We start from the raw sequence: 12,388 nt of genomic DNA, 5'->3' as shown, positions 1-12,388 counted from the left end.
AGTGATGGTGGGAACAAAGTGGATTTCCCCCCCTGTACAGTGCTTAGCTGGTGGAGCAGTTTCTCTGTATAATTCCAATAATGAGCTAGTCTCTGGCATGCTGTTCTGTTTTCTCTTGGCTGGGCTTATTGTTTTTGCCACTGCTATTGATTTTGCTATTTTTATTTTTTGCATATTTGTGTACGTTTTCAGTGTTCTGAAATTTACTAGGCTGCCGTGGGAATTTTATTGAAGGGTTGGGCATGAATCCCCCAAATAAAGAAATGCAGTTTTTTAAAAATGCTCCTCTGTGAACGTTAGGGATGTAGAAAGGCAACGATTTCCCTTCCGATCTGTATTCATTACTGTCAGCGCTGTTTTTATCCTACTGTTTCAGTTCGGTTTCTGCCAAATATTTGTCTCACTGTCAGCTATTTAATGTGAGTTATACAGGTTTCCCCGGAGGGTAGGACCTTAAACAAGATTCAAATGGCAAGAAAGAGGATTTTGGCTTAATGGAAGGAAGAACTTGATAATGACATGAGCAGCTAGACTAGGAGGAACCAATGTGTTGCCCTCCATAAGTTGCTGCAATCCAACTTCAGCTTCAGCCAGCATGACTAGGGATGATTGGGGTTGTAGTCCAACAGCAATTGGAGACTACCATGTTGGCAGCCCTGCTGGTCAGTAATCACACAGTTCAAAGATGGAGCTAACCCTTTATCAGCAAAAACACAATCTCCACAGACTTGACCGATTCTCAGGCCTAATGAACAGAGCAGCTCATTCCCAGTGGTCTTCCTCCATGGAAATCAGTTGCAGAGACTGAAAGTCCCCACCTCCTCACCAGGGCTTTCCCCAAGCATCTGAGACCCTGCATGCATGCAACCCTGCCTCCCCCACCCTTTTCATGCCTCTTCTGGTTCTGGGTTAAAAGCAGAGATAAGATCTTGTTGCAGCCGGAGACACCCGTGACTCGTCACTAGCCTGACTCATCTCTGTGTCTTGGCCTCCCTCATCTTCTGCTTCAGCTTCTGCCTCTGATTCCAGACTTCTCTCTGCCACAGACTCTCCCAGCTCACTAAGTCCTGTTGCCTCTTCAGCTTCAGACCCCTCCTCCCATCAATCTTCTCCCACTTCATTGTCCTACCACAACGCCCTGGGCTGTGCCGTCTTCCCTTGGTGGTTTCCCACCTGGTTCCTCCCACCATTCCTCTACATCCAACCAGTCCACGACACCCTGAGTGAGACAGTGCAACAGACTGTCCCAGAAGGGGGTGGACTTGCCTTCATTTTTGACGCTTTTTAGCAGTAGATGGATGACCACCTGTCAGAGATGTTGTAGCAGTAGATTTCCTGCCCTGTCAGGTGTTGAACTAGAGGACCTTTGAGGTCTGTTCCGCTCTATGATTCCCTGAATGCTTTCTTAGTGCCAGTCCAACCTGCCTGACAACATATCTATACTTGTCGCTTTTCCTGATGCCACCAGTGAAGGAGCCTTGAAAGCTGTGAGGTTCCTGGCTGCTCAGACTTGCCAGGGATCAATACAAGGAGGAAGAAAGGAGTAATGTATGAAAGTAAACAGTTTGAAAAAGCTGCATGTCTTGACGAAACACACAGGAGAGTTGATCAGGTATTATTGATTAATGCGCTTTGCAGTTGAATATAGACTGGGGTCGGAGCTAAGGTGCTTTGTGGGAGTGTTGTAACATCATTGCAATAAATCGATTTCCACTAGTATTTAAAAACCAGCAGCAGAGTTACAGAATTATACTCAGTTTGAAAGGACGACTGTGGTCTGAAATCATGCCATAAAAAATTGTGTGCAGCTCATAGAAATTTCCACTCTTATCAGAGGCAGCGTCCTCTCTTTTCTGCGCCCTGCTATTTTTGATGTTTTAAAGTCTCACCAAAATTATGGCCACTTCACTGCCAGTGTTATAGTTGAGCGTTCATGGTGTATAGCAAACGATGGGTGTTTTCTTAACTGAAGTCCATTAGCTTGTTTCGTGGAACAAGATAACTGAGTGTCCGAGCTTCAGGGAAGCATCAGGAATCAGTAGGGAACAAGGTGCTTTTCGCCAAACAACCTAACCTGTGATTTGTTCTTTGTCCAGCATATTTTTTGTAAATTGAATAAGAAGAGCATGCTGTCTTGGTGAAATATTGGCTGTCGTTGGTTATAGGCCAGAAAAAACATTTTCCTGAAATTAATAGCATAACCCCCCCCCCACACACACAGTGGGATTACTTAAACAGGAGAATTTACCCTAGGGAAAAGTTTGGAATGGCAACCTTTTGAAGCCACATTTAAATTTTTGGTAGGAAAAATGTCCATCATTATGTGGGACAAATTATATGGCGAGGGAAGGTATATGGTCAGGGTCAGATCCGGGTTTGTGGACCCCCGCCCCCAAGTTGTGATGCCCCCAACATTTGGTGATGCCCACCCACACCCCAGCAACAGTGGGCTTACCGGTGCCATTGGGCAACGGTAGTGAGCTTCCCATCATCCAAATTATCTTTAAATGCCTAGGAGGATTGCAGATAATTTAAAATGTTGGACAGCTTGCAGTTGATCTCTGATAAGTAGAAGCAACTGGGATGTGCAGGTGGGTGGGCCCAATCTGTAGCAGGCATCAGCACTGGTGGACCCTCAGTAGATGCTCAGTAGATGCTCCTGCACACATATTTTAGGAATGCCTGGGGCTGCAGTCTTATGCACTCTCTGTACATGAATGCAGTGCACTTTGTTCATAGATGCCAGGGCAGCTAGGTGCCAGGGTTACTGGGCAGGTCTTGGCACCACCACAACACTGCAGCAAGTTCAGCTCTTTGCTTTCCCCCATGTGAGCGAATGACAGTCCTTTGTGCATGCAAGAATAAAAGGTGTGTTTTCAGTTGAAGGTAGAACTTGACCCATGCTTTTGGTGGTCTCATTGGCTGGAGGAGGTTCCCATATATCTCCCAGACTTTCCCCCCTTATTACAGCTTATTTATAGGTATCTATGGTCGGAGCTGAAGATCTCAGTCATGCTAGAGTCGGGTTGAGCAGGTTGTGACCCACCAAGATGTAAACCTGTCATATTTGCTCATCGAAAGTTGATTTATGTTTGTGGTCAACCAGCTATTCTGCAACATGGGTTGTTCAGGTTTCTCTAGAACAGCAGTTCTCAACCTGTGGGTCCCCAGATGTTGTTGGACTACAACTCCCATCATCCCTGAGCTCTGGCCTTGCTAGCTAGGGGTGATGGGGGATGTAGTTCAACAACATCTAGGGACCCACAGGTTGAGAAAGGCTGCTCTAGAATGTGATAGACTATTTGGAGAGTGGGGCAGAATGTTGGGAACTGATTTTTTTTTATATAAAAAAATTACATAATCTATAAACACAGTTGAATAATGGCAGCATGTGGAATATTTGTCTTCCACTAATCAATGCCTATCTTTTTCTTTTCTTATAGGATGAAAGAATGATGTGATGGAGAGAAATATGGGCCATTGGTCAGGTCCTTTGGCCCCCACGCCTGGCCTAGTCTTCCTGCTTGTTCAGCTTTTGGCCAGCGCCTGCCATGGCCTTCAAGGGGCAATGCCATTTGGCTTCCACTTCACACATTCCATATACAACACCACAGTGTACGAGAACTCTGCGGCACGGACCTATCTTAACAGCCAAAGTAGAATGGGCATCACTATGGCGGACCTCTCTTGGGATATCAAATACAGGATAGTGTCTGGCGACGATGAAGGCTTTTTCAAGGCAGAGGAAGTTGTAATAGCTGATTTCTGTTTCCTTAGGATAAGGACTAAAGGTGGGAATTCTGCCATATTGAATCGAGAAATCCAGGACAACTATTTGTTGATAATAAAGGGCTCTGTCCGTGGAGAAGACTTGGAAGCATGGACAAAAGTGAACATCCAGGTTTTAGACATGAACGATTTGCGGCCTTTGTTTTCACCAACCACCTATTCCGTAACCATAGCAGAAAGCACTCCTCTAAGAACTAGCATCGCACAGGTTACAGCGACAGATGCTGATATTGGTTCCAACGGTGAATTCTATTACTACTTTAAAAATAAAGTCGACCTCTTCTCTGTCCATCCAACTAGTGGGGTCATCTCTTTAAGTGGCCGGCTAAACTACGATGAGAAAAACAGGTATGATCTTGAAGTTTTGGCTGTGGACCGTGGAATGAAACTCTATGGTAACAACGGAGTAAGCAGCACTGCCAAACTTTACATACATATTGAGCGCATAAATGAGCACGCCCCAACTATCAATGTCGTAACCCACATTCCTTTCCCTTCGGACAAGGAGCCTACATATGCTATTGTTAATGTGGATGACTTAGATGAAGGTGCCAACGGCGAGATAGAATCTCTTTCTATTGTTGCTGGAGATCCCTTGGAACATTTCCACTTGACTAAGGATGGCAGATGGATGAACGAGTACAAAATCAAAGAGAAAAAGCCCATTGATTGGGACCATTTCCCATATGGTTGCAATCTTACGCTCCAAGCAAAAGACAAAGGGTCCCCTCAAAAGTTTTCGGCTGTGAAACTGGTACATATTGCCAGTCCCAGTAGAGGAAGCAGCCCTGTAAAGTTCGAAAAGGAAACATATGATGTGGCCATCAGTGAATTCTCTCCTCCCGGAGTAGTCGTTGCTATAGTTAAGCTAACCCCAGAACTGCAGGGCGAAGGATATAAATTGTCTCCTAGCGAGGATGCAGAGTATTTTAAGATTAATCCCAGGACAGGTCTAATTACCACTGCACGCCCTTTAAAAATTGTTGACAAGGAATTTTACGACTTAGAAGTAACGAACAAAGACGGATACTTGAAAACACATGTTACTGTCAGGATAGAAGATGCCAATGATCACATCCCAGAGTTTACACAACCTTCGTATAGCTCCTATGTCAACGAAAGCGTCCCCGTGGGTACTAGCATTTTGTCAGTTTCTGCTTTTGATAAGGATCGTGGAGAAAACGGCTACATCACATACAGCATTGCTAGTCTAAATTCGCTCCCCTTTTCCATCAACCAGTTTACGGGGGTTATTAGCACATCTGAAGAGCTGGATTTTGAGTCCTCCCCGGAGAGCTACAGGTTTATTGTTAGGGCCTCAGACTGGGGCTCGCCTTACCGCCACGAAAGCGAGGTGAATGTCACAATATACATAGGCAATGTAAACGATAACAAGCCGTTGTTTGAAAAGGTGGCTTGTCAGGGAGTGATTTCATCAGATTTCCCTGTTGGCGGGCACATCACAGCGGTCTCTGCTATAGATATAGACGAGTTGGAGCTTGTGAAATACAAAATAATTTCCGGTAACGAGCTGGGCTTTTTCTACCTGAATCCAGACTCGGGGGTTCTGCAGCTCAAAAAGTCCCTGTCTGGTGCCGGCGTGAAGAACAACAACTTTGGACTTAGGATAACAGCAACCGACGGGGAGAATTTTGCCGATTCCATGTTCGTCAACATCTCTGTGGTTCACGGGAAAGTGTCTTCTAAAACCTTTAGCTGCCGAGAGACCAGAGTTGCTCAGAGGCTGGCGGAGAAGTTGCTGAAAAAGGCTAAAGCCAATGTGAAGCTAAATTCCGAAGACGGCTTCCTGGATTTCTATTCCGTGAACAGGCAGGCCCCACATTTTGACAAATCCTTTCCTTCTGACGTATCCGTCAGAGAGGACCTTCCCATTGGGGCCACCATATTCCAAATCAAGGCCTATGATGCCGATTCCGGCTTTAACGGGAAAGTGCTGTACACCATATCAGATGGCAATACAGACAGCTGCTTTAACCTCGAAGTGGAGACAGGGCTGCTTAAGGTCCTTTTGCCCCTGGATCGCGAAAAAACAGAGCTATATCTCCTGAACATTACCATTTATGACTTAGGTAGCCCCCAGAAAGCCACGTGGAGATTACTTACTATAACCGTAGAGGATGCAAATGACAACGCACCTCTGTTTTTGCAGGAAGGCTACTCGGTTAATATGTTGGAAAGTACTGGTATTGGTGTGGAAATTATCCAGGTAGAGGCCAGAGATAGAGATTTGGGGCCCAACGGGGAGGTGACTTACTCCATATTGACAGACACGCAGCAATTTGTTATCAATAGCTCCACAGGAATAGTATACACGGGGGACCATTTAGACAGGGAATCGAAGGCAAATTATACATTAAAGATAGAGGCGAGAGACAGAGCAGAGAGTGGGCACCAGCAGTCTTCTGTCGTCCCTCTGAATGTTTTTTTGGATGACGTCAATGATTGTTCCCCAGCATTCATTCCCCCTAGCTATAGTGTGAAGGTCTTGGAAGATCTGCCAGTTGGTACCGTCATTGCTTGGCTTGAAACTCAAGACCCTGATCTTGGTCTCGGAGGACAAGTGCGCTATTCCTTGGTGAACGATTACAATGGGAGGTTTGAAATCGACAAAGCCAGTGGCGCTATCCGCCTAAGCAAAGAACTCGACTACGAGAAGCAACAGTTCTACAACCTAACCGTGAGGGCAAAGGATAAAGGCCGCCCGGTTTCTTTATCCTCGGTTTCCTTTGTGGAAGTCGAAGTCGTGGATGTGAACGAAAACCTCTACACCCCTTATTTCCCCGACTTTGCCGTCATTGGATCAGTAAAAGAAAACTCGCGCATCGGAACAAGCGTTTTGCAAGTGAGCGCGAGGGACGACGATACCGGCAGGGATGGCGAGATCCAGTACTCTATCCGAGATGGCAGTGGGCTTGGACGGTTCAATGTAGATGAGGAAACGGGTAAGTGTTGCTGCAAACCAAATCGGATAAGTTGCAGGTGTCTTGGCGATCCAAGTATAGTCTCTGTGGATTATATCTAATATTATGCATACTCAGAGGAGGCCCATTGAAGCTCCTTGACATGACTAACGTAAGTCCGTTAATTTCAGTGGGTCTACTCTTGAGTAGAACTATGTTCTGTATATAACCATGCTCAATCTTAGCCAATGGATGTTAACCCTTCAGGGTAATGGAAGTGTGCACTGATATCCACATTGGGTGGTGTAAATGGGAGCCACACCAGATGGTTCAATTTTGGATTCACTTCACAAGGCAGATAAGCATCGGAACCCACAGTGCTTGATAGTTCTCTTCCTGTAAAGTAAATCTAGGCACAGAAGCTTCTTTTGTGTGCAAATTTGCTAGATGGGGGTCCTTCCAGACGTGTTTTACTGTGGGTATATTTTGCAACATATTCTCGAGGCAGCTATAATTTGTTAGTGGTAGACTTAAGTTCTGAGGTGCTTCCTCAATGCTACCACACTATTGCTTTCTGGAGGGGCTACAGTGCAGCTGAAGTAGGACAAAAACAAACCAGAATGTTTGTGGTCTAAGAAGTTACAGGATTTCATTCAATAGAAAGTTGAAGAAGAATAAAAGTTACGGGATTTCTGTGGGATGTTATGAGATATGCACGGATTGGAAACGAAGCAGTGTGACCACCCCAAAATCGTCATGCACAAGCAACATTGAAAGTGGGATTGCATTTGACCATCCGAAGAACATAATGGGGGGAAAATAACGTATTTGCAATAAAAAAGGCTGTCTCAAGGGGCCTTGGTTCGGGTTTTAAAAATTAGGTGCTGGATATTAAGCTTTGGGCACTGAACGAATGTTTTCTAGCTTTTCTTTAATTATTTCAGCAGCAATGAAATCCTATCTGTCAATCACCATAGCCATGAAAAAGAGTTAATTGCTCAGTTATATCTATCCCAGTGGAGACACAAAATCCCATGCTTTCCTTTGCTGCTGCCCTCTTCTTACTGAAAAGCAAATGGTGGCCTATCGGTGACTCCATTACTGCCTGTGTATTATGTTGTGATAACTGTAAATTATGCAGGTCGTGGTGGCGCTGAGACAGTCGGTGCACTCCTGACCCCATCAAAAACGTGAGACTCTGCCAAATGGGCTTTGGGATGGGTGGAGGAGACATTACTGGGTGTCTTGTTCTCCATGTGTTTTGTTCAATGGAGTTGTTTGGCTTCTTTTAACAAAAAAAGGGCAGTTCAGAAGGAACGTTAATTACTGTAGAAATAAGCTGTAGTAGGGTGAGTCGGCTTGATGTTTGAACTTCGTGCTTGTATCAGGTGTCCCTTTTTTATTATGCAAAATGCATTAAATGTACTCATTTTCCAGAGATGATTATGGGTCTGATGGCTTTCAGAGATTTAAATTACCCCCTCACTGCCATTATGGAACATTATCAAAACCGGGAGAAGGAAGGAGTGGAGGGATACAGCCATATGATAAAATTGCAGTTCAACAAGCTGGTTGTTTAAGTATCTAATAGCTGCTGGCGTTAATGGGACAGCTGTGACATTAGATTAAGTGAGGAAATTAGAAAGCATTAGTTTGCATTTTTTCAGAAATTTCATTAAGAGCTGCCTTTGCATTGAGCTTTGCCCCGAGACGAGCCGCGGATCTGCAGCGCGAACTCGCCGCCGCCTCCCCTTCCTCTTGTCTGCTTAAAGAACCCTTAAAAGCTGGAGATCTATAGCAGAGATAAGGAAACTGTGACCTTCCACCAGATGTTGTTGGCGTGGATCTCACATCTGCCCTCGGCAACGTAGATGAAAGACAGCGATGGTGGGAGCAGGAGTAGCTGGCCTGGTGGGGCAGAGACAGAGCAGGAAGCCTCCCGTCAGAAGGGATGAGACTGCAGTAAGGTTGGGTTTCTGCAAATCCACCAGCGGACCCAATCCAGAACTACACAGTGCACCTACATAAGCCTGACCTTGCTGCCACCTATATGCAGTCATAGATTGGGCACAGAAACTGCTTGGGTTGCCCTGTTTGGTGGTATCTGTTGGGAGAGAGACGGGAAATGTGGCCCTTTTATTTCTCCTTGACCTCTCAGCAGTTTTCAATGAGCATCGACCACAGAGAGAATAATTGGGTGCACTCTTCCCACCTTGGATCAAATCTATGCTTCCAGGTGCTATAAGAAAGCGGCAGAGATAGCGCAGGATAGTACGCACCCCGGAAATGATCTCTTTCAGCTTCTGCCTTCTGGAAGAAGGTATAGGGTTATAAAGGCCAGGACTAGCTGCCTGAGAAACAGTTTCCTTCTGGAGCGAGTGTCCAAGTTAGAAGTGGGCAGCACTGCTTTGCAATGGTTTCAGTACTACTTGGATGGTCGTATCCAGAGGGTGATGCTTGGGCAGTGCTGCTTGGCCCTGTGGAGTCTTCAGTGTGGGGTTCCTTGGAGGATCTCCACCCCCATTGTTCAGCCCGGACACTGAAGTGAGGGGCGAGAAGTGAGGTTGCAGGGAACCAGGCAATGGGACTTCTTGGTAGTGGCATCCGTCCTGTGGAACACCCTCCCATCAGATGTCAACTATCTGACTTTTAGAAGGCAGCCCTGTTTAGGGAAATTTTTAATGTTTGGTCTTTTATCATTATGATGGTGATGATGGTGATGATGTTGGGAGCCACCCAGAGTGACTGGGAAAACCCAGCCAGATGGGCGTGTATAAATAATAAATTATTATTATAAATTATTATATTCAGTTTGATTCCCCCATGCTGTTTAGCATCTATACGAAACCATTGAGTGCAGTAAAGCAACATAGTAGATTTCCCCAATTTAACAGCATGCGATGAGAAAAGTCCTGCAAGTTTTTTCAGAAGTAAGAGTGGGATATAAATGCAGTAATAAAAAATAAATAAATAAACAAGTTTCCCTGCTGGGAATTTTCAAGAAGCAGGGAGCAAGCATACCAGCTCCCCAATAAATACACCGTAGTGGCCCTCTCTGCCCACTGATTTGGAGACCCACACTGTAATATACGCAGCACACTTGCTATTTTGGTTTCAAAGAACAGTCATTATGTATATAGTTGTCATTCACGGGTTGCTGTGGTTGAAGTACATAATGCATTTCTTTCTCCAAAGGCCTATGATAATTTTTTTCATTTGTTATTAAAGCACAAGATGAAAAAAGTTTCTGTTTGGGCTAATTCAAACTGTTTAATCAGACATCAAGATCCCAAGCTGATTATGAAAGCCAGACAGCACTGTATACGCTCTGGGGTCTGGTTTAGGAAAAAAGGCAGTGAAAACATTTAAAAGTCTGTTTGAGCTGCAGCCCTGACACTTGCATTGTGTAAAGGTAGCGTAGTTCACAACTACATGGCCCAGAGATTCAGCTTCAGATGACAAGTACCTTTAAAGAGTTCTCTGTCTGGAAAACCCTACCCCAGAAGATAGCCATAGGACCTTCTCCCTTGTGGCACTCTGTCCCTAGGTGACCATAAAGCTTGTTCATAATGTCACTAGATAATCAGCAAACTTTTGAGTTCTGCAGGATTTGTTTTCAGGTTGGATGTTAAGCAAAGGAGTTGGGGTGGGGTAGGGAACTCGAGGGACACGGGTGGCACTTTGCTCTAAACCACAGAGCCTAGGATTTGCCGATCAGAAGGTCGGCGGTTCGAATCCCCGCAATGGGGTGAGCTCCCATTGCTCGGTCCCTGCTCCTGCCAACCTAGCAGTTTGAAAGCACGTCAAAGTGCAAGTAGATAAATAGTGTTTCCGTGCGCTGCTCTGGTTCGCCAGAAGCGGCTTAGTTATGCTGGCCACATGACCCGGAAGCTGTACGCCGGCTCCCTCGGCCAATAAAGCAAGATGAGCACCACAACCCCAGAGTCAGCCACGACTGGACCTAATGGTCAGGGGTCCCTTTACTTTTACCTTTTAGAGAACTATCTTAGTGTTAAAGCAGGAATGGGGAATCTTTTTTGGTGGCGGGGGTCACACCCTCATTCTTCCTGCCGTTGTGGGCCAAATTTGTCAGGTGGGAAGCCCTGTCACTTTGATGTCAGGGTGACACGGCTTTTTGTCAAATGAAGCCTCCATGCACAACAAGAGTCAAGTTTTTCTTATTTAAAATTCACCTCAAGAAGGGGTAAGGGAGGCATATAGATCCTTGACCACCTGGTCTAGGAAATATGTGGAGGCCACAAACAGCTTAGCCAAAATGTTGCTGCTTCCAGTGCCTGAAGGTTTGTAGGTGTTGATCGAAGTGTTTTTGATTTTGAAGTTTTTAAAATGTTAACCTACCCTCGGGCTTTAAAGAATTATATCCCCTCCTTAAGTGATAAAAACAGTTGGAAATTCCATTAAGCAAAGGTGGGATTTTAAATGATTATAAATTGGGCAGATTGAATTCTTCTGAGCCCGCACAGCAGTTTCATAACACAGTTCTAAATTTTCTTATATTAAATGACAGTAGCGATTGAAATGGCCTCAAAGATGGGCTTGCATGAATCGAAATAGAAACTTTCCAATTTGGGGGCTGGAAGTGGGAGGAGGGGAAAGGCCTTATTTGCGGCTCCAAATTAACTTGTGCTGGGAACTTATAACACTAAGAAAAGCTTTAGAAGGAGGAGGCGGCGGTGATCTCTTCCTGCTACTGTTTCATCTTGGGGAGATGAGTAGGGTAAACACATTGCTCGAGACAAGCTGCATCTCATTTCAGTCTTTCCGAATGCTTCTGCAGGTATATTTGAGTTGAAGGGTGCTTTCATTTATCATTACCGTTTGAAGGAGTTTGATAAATATGTATGTTTTGCCACTGCCGAGATAGAGTTTCATTGAAAGGAAAATGTAATAAAAATGAAGATTTGGCTGGCGGGGGGAGTGGTGGTGGGGGGGTGACAACCAGCCAGCCCTACCTTTGTTATTTTTAGCTTCCATTTTTATGAAAGGGTGTCTTATCTATGGAACAGATCTCTTGAGAAGCTGCCTGCACCATTCATCCGAAGTTATATTAAATTCTTGGCTTAGTGGTACGTGAGCTATAAAAGGGAGGCTGGATTTGACGTCGTGCTGAGCAGTTTTTAATTACTGGAATACATAGCCTTTCCATATAGCAAGATGCTATATGGAGTGCCAAGTGTGCTATACTCCAAATGCTATTACAGAAGAATTATAATTTTTAAACTTCATTGCGTCAGCTCCTCTCGCTTTGCATTTTTGGAAAGATTGTTCAAGGCATTCATTCTTACGCCATGATGTTGGTGACGTTGCCATCAAGACAGATGGAGCTTTACATAACCTTGCCCCCTCTAAGCTGGCAATGCTACCTTAGTGGCAAGGCAATTTCCTTTCATTCAGAAAGATCCCCTGATTTAATCCCCACCACCTCTTGTTTAAATATCTCAGGTACAGGGTTGGGCAACTTACTGTCCAAAACCGGTTTGAAGTCCATATCATGATAACTATTTCGTACCTGGCAATATATCGCAAATCATGATCTATGTGAGGGCTGGGTGATAATCTAGTTTTCGGCATCGTGATACATCACCAGCTAAACATAGCTACATATCACAATGTCTGAAATAAGGATGGAATTATGCAGAGATGAGCAGTTCAGTAAA

At 44.9% G+C, this 12,388-nt stretch overlaps 1 protein-coding gene across 11 annotated transcripts in view; it reads left to right on the top strand.

Annotated features, from left to right (window-relative positions):
* Positions 1–12,388, top strand: part of FAT3 (FAT atypical cadherin 3) — a 462,341-nt gene that overhangs the window by 108,708 nt on the left and 341,245 nt on the right. For all 11 annotated transcript variants that reach the window (XM_083499062.1, XM_083499067.1, XM_083499063.1 and 8 more), the window contains exon 2: positions 3,444–6,752. In XM_083499062.1, the coding sequence (XP_083355188.1) occupies positions 3,461–6,752 (3,292 nt within the window). In that variant the 5' untranslated portion in view covers positions 3,444–3,460. The remainder of the gene's footprint in view (positions 1–3,443; positions 6,753–12,388) is intronic.

Source organism: Podarcis liolepis, assembly GCF_965112155.1.
Source record: "Podarcis liolepis genome assembly, chromosome: 4".
Classification (NCBI taxonomy): Eukaryota; Metazoa; Chordata; class Lepidosauria; order Squamata; family Lacertidae; genus Podarcis; species Podarcis liolepis.
The sequence above is the reverse complement of the archived record's forward strand: the minus strand, read 5'-3'. Positions and strand labels throughout refer to the sequence as shown.